The sequence below is a fragment of the Cibotium barometz genome, chromosome 19, assembly GCF_041138505.1.
Source record: "Cibotium barometz isolate CiBa-2024 chromosome 19, ASM4113850v1, whole genome shotgun sequence".
NCBI classification, from domain to species: Eukaryota; Viridiplantae; Streptophyta; class Polypodiopsida; order Cyatheales; family Cibotiaceae; genus Cibotium; species Cibotium barometz.
The window spans coordinates 37,248,391-37,267,816 of NC_141064.1; the positions used below are offsets into that span (position 1 = coordinate 37,248,391).

Sequence of the window (19,426 nt, forward strand, 5' to 3'; positions counted from 1 at the left end):
GTGCTGCGTTTCTTCTATCCCTTGCTGCCCCTTGTGCTGCGTTTTTTTTTGCTCTCCATTGCTGCGTTTCTGTGCTGCGTTTTTGGTGCTGCGCTGCTGTAAACAGCAGCGTTTCTGTGGTCTTGTTCTCTGCCTGCTGTACGGCTGCCATCAGCAGCAGCTAGGGCTGCAGCCAGCAGCCCCACGACTACCAGCAGCAGCTAGGGCTGCAGCCAGCAGCCCCACGACCACCAGCAGCAGCCAACGCTGCAGCCAGCAGCCCCAAGGCCACCAGCAAACAGTCCGGGCTGCAGCCAGCAGTCCCACGGCCACTAGCAGCAGCCGTCTCTGCCTCCAGCAGACAGGATCTTCGAGCAACACCAAAGACAGCAACTTTCTGCCCCTCGGCGAGTTTACATCGACATCCGGTGATTCTCTTCCGCCGTCACCTTCACTTGAAGTTGTTTCATCAATCTACGAGCATCCTACAGTCAACCCATATCTGGTACATAACATCTTGCTATTACTTACTTTCTGAAGTGTCAGTTTGATAAGTCATGGCGTCTACAAGTGATCTTAAGGGTCTACTAGAGATTAAGAAGTTTGCAGGCACTGGGTTTGATCTTTGGAAGGTGAGGATTCAGAATATCCTCTATCTGCGGGAATGTGATACTGCACTTGAGCAGTTCAAACCCGCTGCTATGACAGATGATGAATGGGGAATCCTGAACAGAAAGGCCGTTGCCTATCTCCAGATGGCTGTTGCTGATGAGGTTCTTGTAGACCTCAAAGGGCTGACAACAGCCTATGCCGTCTGGGAGAAGCTGAGAAGCACCTATGAGATCACCACGCCAGTGAACCAGGTACATCTCATCAGGAAACTCATGAATATGCAACTTGATGATTCTAAGAATGCAGTAGAGCATATTACTACTTTCACAGGGGTGCTTAATCAGATGCAGGATTCTGGATTGCCTGCTTTTGATGATAAGTTGAAAGCTATCTTTTTGCTCACTACTTTGCCTGACTCTTGGGAAACACTTGTGGTGTCACTTGGGACAAATCCCAACCTAACTTTTGATGGAGTCAGGGGTGCTATTCTCAATGAAGATATCCGGAGGAAGACCTCAGAGACTAGCGGTTCTGCAAATGTCTCACGAGGGAGGACGACCAAGCGGGGAAATACTACTACCAATTCAAAGGGTAGAAGCAAGAGCAAGGGCCAGCAGTCTGATGTTACATGCTACCAGTGTGGTCGTAAAGGCCACAAGAAGCCAGATTGCAAATTTTACAAGATGGAGCAAGACCGGAAGAAGAAATCCAGTCATTCAAATGACAAAAAGAAGGAAAAAGAGAGTAATTCCAGCAAAGCAGAAGAGTTCGAAAAGGACAAGAGCAAGGCCAATGTGGCCTCTGGTGTTGTCATAGAGGAACTGTCTGACTCAGATGATGTGCTATGTGTTTTTTCTGCTAATGCACTTGATGTTCATAACTTGCATGTCACAGAACCAGATGTTATTCATGCCTTGATGTATGAATCTGATGTGCTTTCACAGACTTGGATTATTGACACGGGTGCCTCTTTTCATGTAACTCCTATCAAGGAGTGTTTTGCAACTTTCACTGCAGGCTCCCGAGGAAAGGTGTTCTTGGGGAATGATCATGCTTGCAATATTGAAGGTATGGGCACCGTGAATTTGACTTTGCAGGATGGTAGTGAGTTTGTGCTGCCAAATGTGAGGTATGTGCCTGGTTTGAAAACCAGTCTCCTGTCTGTGGGCCAGCTTGATGCCTTGGGATACACGGCCATATTTGGAAATGGCACATGGAAATTGACCAAAGGCACAAGGCTGATTTCAAAAGGATGCAAGAAAGGAACATTATATAGCCTTCATGGTCAGGCTTTGTCTGGTAAGTTTATTGCTTTTGCAGAGGTACGCTCCCACATGGAGCTTTGGCATAAGAGACTTGGCCACATGAGCCAAAAGGGTCTCTCCATTTTGTCCTCTTTGAACAAATTTGATGCAAAAGGAAGCAAGCTTGATTTTTGTAATGATTGCTTGTATGGGAAACAGAATAGGAGTTCTTACTCCTCTCGTGCCTCTCGCAAGGCTGAAAAGTTGGACTTGGTCCACTCTGACATATGCAGCATGCCCATTAAATCTAAAGGTGGTTCAAAGTACTTTGTGTCTTTTGTGGATGATCACTCACGAAAAGTATGGATCACTTTGTTGAAATCTAAGGATGATGCTTTTGCTGCTTTTCAAAAGTTTTATGCATTTGTTCATACTCAAACTGGAGTGAAGATTAAATGCTTACGCACTGACAATGGGGGTGAGTTTGTTAGTACTAAATTTCAGAAATTTTGTGATGATAATGGCATTAAGAGGGAACTTACACCCCCCTATAGTCCCTCTTCAAATGGTGTGGCTGAAAGGTATAATCGTACACTGTGTGAAAGAATTCGATGCATGCTGTCCACAGCTAATCTCTCTCAGGATTTTTGGGGAGAAGCCTTGAAAACTGCAGTTCATGTTTGCAATCGATCTCCACACACAGCTTTGAAAGGTGGAATCCCTGAGGAGGTTTGGTCTGGCAAACCGTCCTCATATGCCCACTTACGCATCTTTGGTTGTGATGCATATGTGCATATCCGCAAGGAAGACCGGAACAAGCTTGATGCTAAGTCCGAGAAGGGCACCTTCGTTGGCTACGGTGATGAAGGTGAGATGGGCTACCGTGTGTGGTTGCCATCAACCAACAAAGTGGTTCGCAGCCGGGATGTTGTATTTTATGAGGCAAAGCTGCTCCGTAATGTTTGTGCCTCTCATGGTGATCAGAAAAAGGTCAAATTTCAGCAAGGGCAGCCACCCATTGATGCTGAAAATGAGCCCCAGGATGCTTCACAAAGGGCTGAAGATAATGAGTCCGTGATATTTGAGCCAGAAGAGGTTGGACAGCCGCTTCATGCTCCTGGAGGTGTAGGGCAGCAACCCCTATATGCTGAAAATCAGGCTGTTCGTGAAAACCCGCAGCCTTTTGATGCTGAAATTATGATTCCTCCCGATATTGACCCCCAACCAGCCAATGATCATTGGGTACGGAGGTCTACTCGCTTTCGGAGGGAACCTCAGCGTTTTGATCCCTCTTTGCAACATGTTTTGCTTACAGATGAGGGTGAGCCTCTTACTTTCAAAGAGGCTAAGTCTTGTGAACTCCGAAACAAGTGGGAGCATGCTATGCAGGAGGAGATTAAGTCTCTACATGCAAATGACACTTGGGACTTGGTTGAGTTGCCCAAAGGAAGGAAGGCTATTCCTAACAAGTGGGTGTACAAAGTCAAGACAGTTGACGGCCAGCCTAAGTATAAAGCCCGCCTTGTTGCTAAGGGCTATGCTCAGAAGGAAGGGATTGATTTTCAGGAGGTCTTCTCTCCTGTGGTCAAAATGACCACCCTTCGTGTTTTGTTTGCTCTCACTGCTGTTTTGGATTTAGAACTGTATCAGATGGATGTAAAGACAGCTTTCTTACATGGTGATTTAGATGAAGAGCTGTATATGAAGCAGCCTGAAGGCTTTGTCATTCCTGGCAAAGAACATCTGGTTTGTAAGCTGAAGCGTAGTCTCTATGGGCTGAAACAAGCCCCGAGGCAGTGGTACAAAAAGTTTGATGCTTTCATGCTTAACCAAAAGTTTAATCGTAGCCATGCAGATCATTGCTTGTATACTAAAACTGATGCAGATGGCAGCCCAGTGATACTTGTGCTGTATGTTGATGACATGCTTCTTGCAGGGAAGAATAAGAGCATTTTGGAAGCTCTTAAGGACCAGCTGAAGTCAGCTTTTGCTATGAAGGACTTGGGTTCAGCTGAACATATTTTGGGTCTTCGGATTAGACGGGACAGAGCACAGAAGTTGCTTTTCCTCTCACAGGAGAAGTATATCCAGAAAGTCCTTGATAGATTTAACATGGCTGATTCTAAGCCTTTGGGTGCTCCATTGCAGCCCTATGTTAAACTATCCAAGGATGATTGCCCAAAAGATGATGATGCAGCCAGTACTATGCGTGGGATCCCTTATGCTTCTGCTTGTGGATCTCTTATGTATGCTATGGTTGCTACACGGCCAGACATTGCTCATTCAGTGGGAGTAGTCAGTCGTTTTATGTCCAACCCTGGCAAAGCACATTGGGATGCTATAAAGTCTATTTTGAGGTACTTGAAGGGGACACAGAAGAAATGCCTTATGTATGGTACAGGTCCACTTGAGGTGCAGGGTTATTGTGATTCAGACATGGCAGGTGATTCTGATACCCGCAAGTCTACTAGTGGGTACATCTATACTCTTGCAGGTGGTGCTGTTTCTTGGTGCTCTAGACTCCAGAGGATAGTAGCACTTTCTACTACTGAGGCCGAGTACATCTCCGTCACAGAGGCTTCTAAGGAGGCCATTTGGTTAGCACGCCTTGTCACGGAGTTTGGATTGCCAGAGAGGGCTCCGGTCCTTGGTTGTGATAGCCAGAGTGCCATATACCTGGCTAAGAATGCCATGTTTCATGCTCGTACCAAACACATTGATGTACGGTTCCACTTCATCAGACAAGTGCTAGATGATGGTTTGGTCAGTTTGGTCAAGATTGGCACTCATGAGAACCCTGCAGATGCTCTCACCAAAAGTTTGCCAAAAGCACAGCTTGATATGTGTCTACAGCGAGTGGGAGTTACATAGCTTAGAGGAGCTTCACTGGCCCTTTAAGTGGGAGGTTGTTGGGAATAAAGTCCCAGTTTCGCCTCCGGACCTTGATCATCGCGTAGCTCTTTTCGAGAGCTTCGCGGCCATATATTTACTTGTACATTTGGCCCCCATTTGGGCCTTGTAACGGCATTCTTTGTATTTGGTCCGCCGGGCACCCCATAAGTTGGGCGCCCGCCCATACCCTTGTATTACTATAAATACGAGGTCTCCCTTGAGCCTCAATAAGACATTCAAGATATTCTTGAGCATTGTGTGAGTTCTCTCTCTCTCTCACTCTCACTCTTCTCTATCTCCTCTGCACTTCCTTGGCTAAGGCTCTTGTGTTTGAGTCATTCTCCTCCAACACGATTTGTCTCATAGGCCGAGTTCGGTCTTTTGGAAGATGTTAATAAAATCTTTCTTTCTCTCTCTCTCTCTCTCAAAAAGCTGCATAATGGGAGAGCAAAAGATCACGAGGATCTACACGCGGAACATTCTGCCCAAGGGCACCACGTATTGGCTCCCATTCTTGCCAGTCTTTTTAACAGAGCACTCTGTGAAGGCTTCCCACCCTCCTGGACTACCAACACCATTGTCCCCATCCACAAAGTAGGAGATCCCACGGACCCAGGTAACTACAGGACTATCATGATTGATCACACAATGGCCAAAATCCATGGGGCAGTACTAGAGGACATGATGAGCTCTCTGGTAGAGAGGATGGGAAACAGAGCATCAGGCCAAGCAAGCTTCAAGAGAAACTTCTCCATGCTGGACCATATCTTTACTTTACGGGCTATCATAGTGTCACATGAAGCATTCACAAGCATTTACAGCATTCTAACATAGCTTAGAACAGTCCACCATCTCCTTTTCTCAGCCTCAGGTGTGCAGCCCTTCCTCATGCCCTTGGGAAGAGTACATAGGCTCAAGATCAGTTCATCGAGGTGGTTCTACAGTCGTGTAGAGTTCAGCCAGGCTTCCGATCCTCCGAGATCTTGCATTTGGCTTCTCTACAATCCACAGTCATTCTCTCTAAAGAAATAAAGCAAATACTATCTCGTTATCGGGATAGGGGGCCCTTCAGTGGGTAATTCGGGACCCAATCTGGTGTACAGTTCTCATATCTCTTTAAAGTTTGAAGTATTAAAGTGGATTGCTAAACTCACGAAACTCAGGATACAGAAGACGGTGTGAGCATTTGTGTGACAGGATCTTCCAATACAAAGACTTCCGCTGCATATCACATTGGTATCAGAGCCAAATTGTCCACACACACCGTATCCTAGCGTGGGGGCATCCTTGGATGGTTAGATTGCGTTCCGGCAGCACGACCACCAACTTCAGCATCATGTCTACAGAAGAGAGTACTCATCAGCCGGAAGACGTCTCCCCCGAAGGAGACTATGTTCTTCCGCCTACAGCAGACACCATAGCTCTTCTTAGAGCTCAGAACCAGCTACTCATGGAGCGTCTCCAACTCTTGGAGGCAGCAGCAGCACGTCCTTCTACACCTCCAACAGCACCCGACTACATCTCCCTCTTCTTTCAGATGGAACAACAAAGGAGAGAGGATGAGGCCCGAAGGAAAAGAGAAAAAGCAGAAAGACAAGACTATGAGGAAGCCCAACGCAGGATCGACGAAGACCGGTGTCAGGCTGAACTCGCCGCTCGGGAACACCAACGTGAGCTTGATCAAGAACGTATGTTACTCGAGCACCAACGGGAAAAGGAGGCCATACACTTGAGGTATCAGCAGCTCTCCTCAGTCTCCCCAGTCATAGGTGTCACCAGCCAGCAGTCCGCAGCAGCATCAACCACCATCATTCGCAGTCAACCAAACTTCAGTAAGTATGATGGTAAGTGTGATCATTCATCAGTTAATCAATTTATTCATCAGTTTAATGCTCATTTTCCATTAGCTAGGCTCACAGACTGGGTAAGGAATCCAAGCCTAAGAAGACCCCGGAGGAAAAGGCTCAAGCAGGCATCACTGGAGACTATCTTCCTCCAGAGGAGCAAAGACAGTATCAGTCAGAAAACAGATGTTTTTTCTGTCATACCATTGGGCATGGTAAGAAGGATTGTCCAAAAAGACAAGCGGAGCAAGCCTCCAAAGAGCCTTCTGCCACAATTGCCGCAGTATCCCCCGCTCCTCCAGCTACCAACAATGCAGTTTAGATCTTACCTTCTATGCATTCCATGCCATCCGTGGTACTTGATGCTAAGCAAGAGTCCAGCATCATCTACAGGTCTACGTTTCAGTCTACAGCAGTTCTCAGCCCTGAATCATCAGTTTACATCAGTATCCAGCCTTCAGTGCATCATCTACATCTGCCCCATCCCTCTAGTGAAGGTACCAAGCATTCATAAGCATTTACAGCATTCTAACATAGCTTAGAACAGTCCACCATCTCCTTTTCTCAGCCTCAGGTGTGCAGCCCTTCCTCATGCCCTTGGGAAGAATGCATAGGCTCGAGATCAATTCATCGAGGTGTTTCTACAGCTATGTACAGTTCAGCCAGGCTTCCAATCCTCCGAGATCTTGCGTTTGGCTTATCTACAGTCCACAGTCATTCTCTCTAAAGAAATAAAGCAAATACTATCTCGTTATCGGGATAGGGCCCTTCAGTGGGTAATTCAGGACCCAATCTGGTGTACAGTTCTCATATCTCTCTCTCATATCTCTTTAAAGTTTGAAGTATTAAAGTGGATTGCTAAACTCACGAAACTCAGGATACAGAAGACGGTATGAGCATTTGTGTGACAAGATCTTCCAATACAAAGACTTCCGCTGCATATCACACATAGAGGAGGCGAGGTCCTCAAAGAGACATGTGTATTGCTGCTTTGTGGATTTCCGCAAAGCCTTTGACTCCGTCCCTTGATCTCGTCTGATAGGATGCTTGAAGGAGCTCCAATTCTCACATGACATGATATGGGGTGTGATGGCACTATATGAGGCAGTACTCGGCCGAGTACATGCACCCGGTGGGACCTTGGGAGATACATGTAGCACTATTGGGGTTAGGCAGGGCTGCCCACTCTCACCTACACTCATTGGCCTATACATTGACGAGATCGCAGTATTTGTGGATAGTTTGGGAGGTAGAGGTTCACCATTGGCTCACACAATAGTGCCCATATTGCTATATGCTGACGACATTGTGTTGATCTCAGATTCAGCCGAGGGTTTACAGAAACACTTAAATGCATTGGACAGATTTTGCAGGGGGAGGGACCTTACGGTCAATTTGGGCAAAACCAAGGTTGTGGTCTTCAACACATCTTATGTAGTCGCCTCATGATTTTCTTTCATATACAGAGATGCCCTAGTGGAGATTGTGCAGAAGTATGTGTATCTGGGAGTCACTTTTATAGGCCCTTTGTTTTGCATGACCATAGCTGCCACTGACCTACTTGCGAGGGGGCATGCCTCCCCGCCCATATGGAGAGACGGTGTTTCCAGGCACATTTCCAAGAACCCCGCCCGTATGGAGAGACAGTGTTTCTAGGCACATTTCCAAGAACCTCGCACTAAGCCCTGGCTCTTTGATACTCTAGTACGACCAGCGGCTATGTATGGTGCAACCCTTTGGAGGCCAGGCCTAGGGAAGGATCACTGGAGGAGCATAGAGAGGCTATAGGTGATGATGTTGTCACGCATGATCAGGAGTAAGCCATCTGTACCACATGACATTCTACATGCAGAGTTGGGGTGGCCCCACTGGTTACAGATGCCCTTTTTCAGACTGTCACTTATATTCAGCATGTACACACGCTTGACAGAGATCGCCTCCCACGACTAGCACTAGAGTCCTCTATGCAATTATACGGCGAGAGGGAGAGGGAGCGATTGAGACGAGCTGGACTGCCCTCCTCCTCAACGACACGGCCACCACCATTACCGACACATGCATGGTACTCTGAGGTAGTCGAGTGGTTTCATGCACATGGCATACAAATGGACCGTCTCCCCCCGTTTCAGTATAGCTGGGATTTCCCATACCTTGATCTCTCACGTCAAAAGATCAATCGGATCATTCCGTTAGATCTACTCGGGCTACACATACACCAGACATGGGTGTCTCCATCAGAGAGATTGGTAAGAAGTGTGAGTTCTACAGAGATCACTTCTTGAGACTCTCCGAGGATGGATTCTTTGAGATCCCGAGATACATATAGATACACATGTCACATGCCATGCGTATCACGATCGGCCAGCTCAAGGTATCCTCCCACCGCCTCTCAGAGTAGAGACTGGTAGAGCTAAGGATATCCCACATGAGGAGAGGACATGCACAGTATCCATCACAAGAGCAGTAGAGGATGAGGCCCATTATATGCTCGGTTGCCCGGCTTACTATGAGATACGGGAGAGATTCCACTCCCTCTTCCGAGAGGGATTCGGACCACTCACACGAGTGATACAGTTTGAGGATCAAAGGTACTTGGGCATGTACTTGATGGAGCTCAAACGACACAAGGATGTAGCAGCATTTTGAGAGACAGCCCCGGCTCCAACAGGACACCTCACAGATTTCTTTGTGGTACATACATCCACATCGGAATCCACTGCCCACAACAGTTCCTCTGCTACGACATCAGAGCCCACCACCCGTACTCTTGAGATAGCATTCCAAAGAGGTCATTATTACTGTTGGCCATGATAGGACAACAAATCTGTCACAAGTCACCACGAGTATGCAATGTGCAACAAAACCATACGATGGACTGAAAGGGAGCTCCTTCACTAGGAGAAATACATATGCATGTCCCAAATCTGCAAGTGTACTGCACGATGATGCAAATCTGTCAAAGTGTCCACAATGGCATACATATACTGCAGCAAACCACAAATGTATACATGTGCCGTGAAAAACACAATCAGCTGACACCTGTAAGAGCTGCAAGTGCTCAAATCCTGGCAGATCAAATGTAAATTGGTCGAATGCTCCAAAAATGGGCTCAATGTAGAAAAGCCCTAATTTTAAGACAATCAATTAGACCACATCTGAACCGGATCTGCACCTGTAAATCTGCTAATGCGATTGTCACTCGTACCAAGTGCTGCAATGCCCAAAAATTAGGGGAAATGCCCCAATGCCAACCAAATGTGCCTGTAATACCCAAAAATTCAGGGGAAATGCTCCAATGCCAACCAAATGTACCTGCAATACCCAAAAATTTGGGGGAAATGCCCCAATGCCAACCAAATGTGCCTGCAATACCCAAAATTGCCTGCAAATAGTGCCAATTTCTGCAAAATCTCCAAACTTCTGTGCAATTATGCACCAAATCTGCTGAAATCAATGCCAATGTTGCAATTGCAAGCTCAATGGTGAAAAGCCCCAAATTTCAACAAGCAATTTGTGCAATTTCAGCTCAAAATTACAAATTTTTGACTTGAAATTGTGGGCAGCTACAATCGTGCAGGTAGATCTTAGGCAGGGGCAATCAGATCTGACAGATCTAAGGCAAGAGCGTGCAGATCTGAAGCGGCAGTACAGGGCGGCGCCAGCTAGGCGAAATGGTCGGTGTAGTGTACGGGCTACAGCAGGCGGCGATGGCGACGACGGCGGGCAAGCGGCACAAATCCGTGAGATCTGGGCGCAGGCGGCTGCTGTACTGTCGACGGCGATGCGGACCTGACAGGCGGCGAACTACAACAGACCTGAAGGCAGCTACGGCTCACGACAGTGGCAGCTATGAGAGCGACGGCAGAGGCAGCAGCAGGGCAGCGGCACACAGCAGACAACAGCAAGTCGTGAGCAACCGGGCAGTACACGTCGGGAATAGCAAGGGAGAGAAGAACACGACTGTTTTTTTTTTAATAATAATAAGAGAGAGAGTGTGTGGTGTCTAAAGTGTGCAATAGGCTGCAGCAAGGGGCAAACCCTAACCCTAATGTTTGGGAGCAACAGGGTGTAACCCTAACCCTAACCGTACCCAGGCTCTGATACCAATGTTGGGTAGCTAACCTGCACACACACACACACACACACACACAACCTCAAGCACAGAGAAACGTGAGAGTGCTGGAAAAGATGTACTCAATAATGATATGAAATGAAAGTACAAGTGAGTACTAAAAGGCCTAGGGCAAAGTGCCCAACACACATAAGTGTGTTCACACGGGGAAAAAACCTATGTCCAGTCTCACAGGGAAAAAGTGCCCGTGAGTAAGCTGGGTTCACACTTGAACTAGCCGGGAGTGGACATGACCAACAGCCATGGCATCACCGCAAAATGCCACGCAAGGTGTATAAAAGCAAAATGCTTATGTTTATGCATAAGGGCCGCATGCATGTTATTGATGCTAGCCTCCATCCTCGTTGTATCTCATGTTCAAATTAATAAAGCAATGAAAAAGAGTATTTCTATGTACTTGGTTTTTGTACTTGAAAATGTTAAAAATGATGATGTACAGGTAGACACTCTTACAAGTGATAGGCTGAAAATTTTAGATGCATACAAAGATTGTTTTGTAGATGCATTGCTTTTGCATGGATTACTTTGCCATTGCATGAGCTCGCTAAGAAGAAGCTAGTCTTCAAATGGGCAGTTGATGAGAAAGAGGCTTTCTTTTGCCTCAAGGATGCCATTATGAGTGGACTTGTGTTAGTCATCCCAGACTTGCAGAAACCTTTCTGTGTGGAGTGTGATGCATCCAGAAGTTGCATTGCGAGAGTTGCTGAGAGAGGCTTTCTTTCACCTCAAGGATGCCATTATGAGTGGGCTTGTGTTAGTCATCCCAGACTTTCTTTCTTCAAATGGACAGTTGACGAGAAAGAGGCTTTCTTTCGCCTCAAGGATGCCATTATGAGTAGGCTTGTGTTAGTCATCCCAAACTTGCAGAAACCTTTCTGTGTGGAGTGTGATGCATCCGGAAGTTGCATTGGGGCTGTCCTAAATCAAGAAAGACATGATGTAGCTTATGAAAGCCGTGGTTTGCATGATGCAGAGCTTTCTTTAGGCATCTATGAGAGAGTTGTTGGCTGTAATTCATGCCTTGACTATTTGGAAACACTACCTTCTTGGGACTGATTTTATGATCAAGACAAATCATCAAAGCTTAAGGTACTTCTTAACGAAAACAAAGCTTTTTGAGAAGCATATAAGGATAGCAAACTTCTTGTCTATGTTTCATGCACACTCCAGGAAAAAAGAATGTGTTGGCAAATGCATTGTCCCAGAAAGCCATATGTAGCTACAGTGTCATTTCCCTCACTTGGGGACTACCATACAGATGTTGGTTTTGGGCATATATGGACTGATATAGTGGCTGGACATGCACATGCCTCTTATGTGATCAAAGAGGGGTATCTCATGAAGGATAACTACATATGTGTTGCGTCAAACATGAGGCAAAAGATCATTGATGAGTATCAAGCTCCTCCGTATGCAGGACATAGAGGTATCATACCCACTACACGCATGATTGAGCGCTATTTCTTTTGACCAAGTATGCGCAAGGACATTGAGGCATATGTACGTGCATGTATCACATGCCAAAAGGTCAAGTTTGACAGGCAAAGGGCTCCAGGTTTGCTTTAGCCGTTGCCTATTCCCACGCAACCACGGGAAAGTATTACAATGGACTTTATCATGTATTTGTCTCGTACTCTGCAAGGCAATGATGTTATTTGAACCATTTTTTATAGGTTTAGCAAGCAGGCACACTTCTTGCCGGTCAGGAAGACCGTTAAGCCTAAGCATATGGTCAAGATATTTGTGGCACAAGTGTTCAAACACCATGGTATGGCTAAGTTCATTGTGGGAGATAGAGATCCCATGAATACAAGGAGCTCTATTTGACAATATGGACACTAAGTTGCACTTCTCATTGGCTTTTCACCTCCAAACGGATGGGCAAAGTGAGGTTGCAAATTCAGCTGTGTTGGATCTCTTCAAATGCTATGTTGAGATCAGAAAATAACTTGGGAGAAGTATCTACCATTGGTAGAGTTTGCATATAACAACACAATGCATGCCTCTATGAGAAAGGCCCCGTTTGAGATTGTTTATGGCAAGGTGATATTGCCACCATGGTAGCCGTGGAGTTTCGAAACGGGGAGTTCGAAAGGTTTCGAGAGGTTTTGGTCCATGCATGAAACGTCGTCTGAGAGGTTTTGTAAAAAACTCAAAGATAAACATATATCTCTATACATAGACTCTAAATATATATATATATGCGTAGATAAATCCAAGAACATGCCCAAATTCACCTAATAAAAAAGTGCAAGTTATAAACTCATGGTAGTCATCTAAATATTGATGCACATTACACAAGATGTCAAATTAACACATCAGATGAGTTGTAGATGAAGTCATGACCATCTTCAACCTTGAACTGAATAAATCACAACTACACATCAGTTGTAACACAAGTCATTCTCTATAACAAATCATGACATGAACATTCAAACACATCTTCGTACGACAAAAACACATGTTCATGAATCATGATTCATAGATGAAAAACCCATCACTTTTTTTTTTTAAAAAGAACTAAAACCTTAATACTTCAAGAAACCCACCAACATTTAAACAAAAGAGTTTTAAAAAAGCCTTCACAGAAACGCGAGTTTCAAACGTGAAACGTTTCCCCAAGATCTTTCATGGAAGAAACGCATTTCTTGGCAACTATGATTGCCACCCATCCTATGCACTAAAGATGAGATATTTGTAGTTGAAGAGTATGTCAAAGATCCTAATGTTGCCTTTGCATAAGTCCGGACAGCCATTGCTTGTTGTCACCAATTGGCCGACCATTTGGTCCATCTCCAGATTTGTCTCGTTCACTTGAGGCCAGGCCGGTGTCTCATGTGAAGGGGCCAGTATTTTTGCATAACATGGACGGGAGCCAGACTGGTGCCACCCGTGTGTTAGCAGGATGGTGTCGTATGGACGGGAGCCAGACTGGTGCCACCCGTGTATGACCTGGACTGTGTTCTATCCATGGGATTGTCACGCCATGGAAGAGCCAGTATTTGTGCCGTGTCTTGCCTATGGGATCGTCACTCCATAGGGAGGCTCGTGCCTGGATCTGTGTCTTACCTATGGGACTGTCACTCCATAGGAAGACCGAGATTTATTTTTTTTGTCGCCTGCCAGTGAGTCGTGAAGTTTGCTCCGTCTTCTGACGAGTTTTGTTGCGTGTGAACAGGTGGTAAGTGTATTGCACTTGTTTATTTTATAGCATTCTTTTTCACCTTTGTTTTTATAAGGTTGCAAGTTCACATTCATTAAAGAGTGGGCACCCTTCCAAATATTTCATGATGTCCTTGGTAGGGTGGGCACCCATTATGGGCACCCACGTATGGGTCAAGGTGGGGAGGAAAACCCCTCACTTAATCTTATGTGTGGAGGTGGGTGCATGGCCACCTACCCACCCCCCTCACCTTGAGACTTTGGAACTGGCAACCTCCATGCAACTGTGGGGGCGGGCCAGCTGCTTATCATGCACCCTCTTCCATCGCTTAGGAGTAAACCTCCTCTTGCATATATTCAGTTGCGCACAGGCGAATCAGGATTATCTCTCCGCTTTTCCTCTCCAACGCTACATGACTGGTCGACCGTACTGCTGGGCTGCGCACAGTTTTCCTACGCCTGCTCTTAGACAGATGCACGCTGGTGGTCTGCGCCCACTCCACAGGTGGCTGCGCCCTCTCCACAGCAAGCGGCTGCGCTCCCCTCCACAAGCGGCTGCGCTCCCCTCCACAGGCGGCTGCGCCCAGGCCTCCTCTCCACTCTGTAGGCGGCTGCGCACTCTTCCCTCTTGCCAGTAGGCTACTGCGCCCTTGTGTCCATCTTTAGCAGCTGCACTTAGGCACCTCGGGTATTTGTCTTCCACTAGCGAGCTACAGGTAAGTGGATTGAGATTTAAGCAAAGGACTTCGATGAAAATCTGATAAGGGATACTCTCTGCTCTGCTGACACCCGTTCGGTGCTGGGTAGTCCAAGCTTTTGGAGAACCACGGTCCATGGGTGCTGAGATCGGGAGAGCCAGGCATTAGTACGGGAGCGCCTGTTTGTGCGTGGTCCTAGAACACCAGTGGGGCGCTCTCTACGGATTCCAGTGAAGGCACTGGACCGTAGAGACTAAACTACTCAAGTGGTTTGCTCTCCTTCGAACGTCTACTTCGAGCCTCTTGTTTGGTAACTGTATTCATTTTAGTGGTACATGGACATCATCTGGTTCATTGAACCCATGGAGCATTGTATCTTTTAAATACTCCCAATAATATATCATATATTGAGGGGGGGGTCGGTCCGTTCTGGCCCCAGTGCTGGTGTCCATTGATCAAAATTTCATTTCATTTCAGTTTTCAGTTGTTATTAAGTTGTCCATTCAAATTGTGATATTTAAGTTGTGCTATTACGCGTGTGGGTGTCCAACGGAGTCTATTCCCACTTGACGGGATCGGTTTCACTTGTTCATAGGATAAGCATAAGAGGGCTACCAACAAGAGGTAGACATCAAAGAGAATGATTAGGTATTGCTAAAATTTGAGAAAGCAAGACTCCGTACGAGGCCAGGAAAGGAGGGAGCATGCCCTAAGCTCTCTACCAAGGACTACGAACCTTTTAAGGTGATCAAGCAGATCAATGAGGTTGCTTTCTGGCTTGCATTGCCTGTCATTGGAGAATTCACAATGCCTTTCATGTGAGTCTATTGCGAAGTATGTGGAGCCAAAGCCAAAAGAGCTTGTCACAGAAGAGCCGCCAGAGCTTGATGAGCTAGAGAAAGTTCTTCAAATTAAGGAGATTGTGTTTCACAAGGAGACTAAGCTACCTACCGATAAGCTTTCCAAACAATACCTTGTGAAGTTCAAGAACTATTTGCCTATCGACGCAAAATGGGTTGATGTAGACTACTTCAAAGATTACCCACAACTTCTTCACGCGTATTGGGAGGCTTTTTTGTTGAGGTAATTGTTCAGAAGCCAGGGGGGGGCATCACCATTTGACCGCCCAAGTGGTCTTTCTCTATTTTGAACCAAGGTACGAGAGGCCTAGGAGCTTCGTGTCACCTGTACTAAGGCCAGGACTCACGTCACCTACGAGAGGCCAGGACTCGTGTCACTCATAGTGTGTCCAGGACATGGAACCCTCTATCAGGGATCCCAGTTTAGGCTTCCCACTGTGCTAGTTCCATGCTCCGGAAGACCTACTATTTATAGGTTCCAAGAATAGGAGATATATTCATTGCATAATATGCATATGCACGCATGTCTGCCAACTTGAAACTGTTTTCGAAATTCGCATGACTTGTTTTCGTGTGATTGCCTACTTTGATGTGTCTAATTCACGGGTAGGGACGCCCACCCATGAAAACCGTGCGAATGCCCTGTATTCCAACATGATTTGTGGCATGTGAACATGTGGTAAGTATTCATTTAAACCTTTGTTTATTTCTCTAAGACTTTATAACCATAGCAGTTCACATTCTTTTAAGTTGGGCACCGGCCATTGGACAGTACCTGGGGCCCAAGGACCAAGGTATGGCTTGTCCAAGCCTTGGGCACCCGCTTATCGCATTAAAACCCATTCGTGGGATGCCACGTGTCCTATAGACAATGGAGTCATGGACCCCTTTCCCACCCCTTCCACCAACCTCTCCCACAACTACTCTCTCTCTCTCTCTCTCTCTCACACACATTGGAAGCTGGCGCATCTTTTCTCTACCCCTATGTGCAAGTCGACTATTTGTGTACTTTTGTTATACCAAAAATACCTGACTCTACTTGTTGTACCTGACAAGCTAATTGTGTACTTGCTTTACTTGATGTAGCCGCCTATTGTACCCGACTATGTAATTGATGTATATGTTGTAGCCACCTACTGCACTTGTTGTACGTGATTGTGTACCTGTTGTACTTGCTAAAACCCTAATTGTACCTACAAGTACATACTAAAACCCCTATTCTATTGCCAAGTACATACTCAAAACCCTATTGTACCTGCAACTACCTACTGAATATCATCCTACATTTACAATACTAGATGTATGTGCTATGAACAAGCACCAAGTGTACATGTTTGAGTACCTGCTATTGACACCGCGTACCAGTACCTATTCGGGGACTCATACATGTTCACGTACCGATACATGTTCGTGTACTCGTACAAGGGAGGCTTGAGCCATGCTCTCTGCAAGGGTGTGAGCCAAGCTCCAATACGAGAGCGTCTGTTTGTGCATGGTCTCGGAATGACAATTTCACATTCACTTCCCTCCAGGTGTATGAAAGTGGTGGCTAGGCCATTTAGACTCATTCAATGAATCCGGCATTGACAAACTACTCCAACACACTTCTATTTGGGTAACTTGTCTTCGTACTTGTATTGCATTTAATTATCTGTTTGGCAAGCCCTTGGAAACTTTTACAAATTTAAATACTTCAATAATATACTTCAGTATTGAAGGGGGTCGGCCCATTCACAGCCCCAATGGTGGTGTACTATGCAGTTCTTGTCTCTTTTGCAGATTATCTTGTGCAATGATGTATCATTCAGTTGTTATGTGTGCTTTTCCATATTAAGTGTGGCGTGCATATTGTTCACGAGACGGTGCTGAAGGACATTCACACGTAGCTGGTGTAGTTACACTTACGCGCATCCCCAAGTGTAGTTACACCAGCTACGTTCACACGTAGCATGTGTAGTTACACTTAGGCGCATCCCCAAGCTTGTCAAGCAAACTTGGAGTATTGAGATCTTGTCAAAGTGATACTATCACTTGATTTCCCAAGCATCCCTACATGCAAACACACACAAGAACAAGACACATGATCTGGCTGTTGGCAGCTCACCCATTAAAGTGACAGCTTACACCATGTCCACCAACACCCGACTAAGGCGTCCCATACAACCACAGCCCACCCCTTTAAAATGACAGCTTAGACCAAGGTCAAGGCCTCCTTTGGGTCACAATTGCCCTCTGAGGGATAGTCACTTATAAGCCCTCAACTCACTTACAAGCCCGGGGATCCCCGACACCACCCCGACCAATGCCCAACACCCAACTACGGCGTCCCATAGGCAAAGACCAAGGTCAAGGCGTCCCTTGGTTCATGATCACCTTCTCAAGGGATAGTCACTTATGAGCCCTCAACTCACTTACATAGACCCGGGGATCCAGCAATAGCATAAAAGAACACTTCTTAATATTTATAGGTTTGCACACCATCCCACATCCATAAGTGCCCCTAAGTCATTTATACCCTACGCATGCCTGCACTAGGCCGCCCTGGGCATAAACCTAGCCTCAAGTAAGCATGCCAGCCGGTACAACCCATGGGACCATAACACAAAGTCAAGAAGAAGCAATTTTTTGAAAAACAAACGAGACATGCTAAATGTCTTGTACAGTAGTAATTCCAAGGACTTTTGGCTGCACTTTCTAGAAAGAAAACAGCATGCCCTCTCACTTATCCTATCATTCCGAAAGCCTACACAAACACACTTCTAAATATCCCCAAGCAACCTCCCGATCCCTCACACAGTACTCACCCCTACCTCCACCACCATCTTCACCACCCAATCAGTAACCAAAGCCATAAAAGGGCTCACGGATGGTAAAGCCAGAGACCACGAAAAACTCTGAATGGACTCATTTACTCGTGATCGTACCACATTTGCACCTATCCTGGTGAGACTCTTTGATGATGTTAAGGCATCTCCATTTTCTAGCTAGTCTCGCTTAAGAACCATAGCTTTCTAGTCCTTCCATAGTATAAGCTTGGAAATTGCCGACTAAAAGCTAGGCAGACTATACCCACCCGTCACTTTTCGTCTGAAATTCTGACAAAGCGTGGGGACTGGGGCTGATGGACAGGCAATGGCACCCGCCTGTCTGAAAAATGTGGGGCAAGTCTGCAAAGCCTCTTATCATGCAGTGGCCGTGCATTTCTGTATACATTGAATCTGATTACTCAAAATACGCTGCATTACTATGAACTCATTATGATCTAACTACTTCAAAACTATGATGCATTACTATAACCTGATCGATGTAAGTAATTATAACTATGGTATATTACTATGACCATACGCAAAAAAACAGAAATGCAAGTAAGACCATACCTTTGGATGGGGAAGGGCAAGGGAGGTGAGTGGTGAGAGAGGAAGTGATGGTGTTGGAGGCGTGCATGGCCAGGCGGAGGCGAGGGGGGGTTGCCCAAAAGTGCTGCTGCACTTCCGAAAATGAGCAAGCTTTGGGGAAGGCTGTTTGAAGAAAGGGTTTTGAGAGGGAGCCCACAACAGCAGTGGCGGCACTTCTACAGAGCAGAGCTTCCATGGGGGGGGGAACTTAGCACTGCAAAGAGAGCCTGAAACCTAAAAGGCTGAAAATCAGAGCATCCAACTCACGAGAGAGAAAACAAGCCAGTGGTGACTGAGTATTTCTCGTGGCTGTATGGCAACGCAAGCCGCCTTTGGGTGTTGGACGATCACCTCGTAGTGGGTAGTGGGTGATGAACGTCCCTCAACTTTGAAGGCGCGGCTTTACCTTCCTTTCTCATCATTTCCTCTTAAGGGAAAGGCCACCCATGAGTTTCTTTTTATTTGTCACAATTTAAAATGGAAACTTAAAAATATATGTAAGTCAACTAGCAAAAAGGGTAAAGAATTCATAGAATTTTTAAAAAGGATTAGAATGAAGAGAATGGGGAAGGGAGATTAGGAAATAGACATTTCATAGGGAATCCTGT

General features: G+C 46.1%; 1 protein-coding gene across 7 annotated transcripts in view; it reads right to left on the reverse strand.

The window, feature by feature from the left end:
• Positions 1–19,225, reverse strand: part of LOC147628538 (phosphoserine phosphatase, chloroplastic-like) — a 39,657-nt gene extending 20,432 nt beyond the window's left edge. For 3 of the 7 annotated variants that reach the window (XM_086814190.1, XM_086814191.1, XM_086814189.1), the window contains exon 1: positions 18,801–19,220. In XM_086814190.1, the coding sequence (XP_086670316.1) occupies positions 18,801–19,014 (214 nt within the window). In that variant the 5' untranslated portion in view covers positions 19,015–19,220. Of the gene's footprint in view, positions 1–18,800 lie in introns of all 7 variants that reach the window. The other 4 variants (XM_086814194.1, XM_086814188.1, XM_086814193.1 and 1 more) reach the window with 3 other exon arrangements.
• Positions 19,226–19,426: the final 201 nt, after the last annotated feature.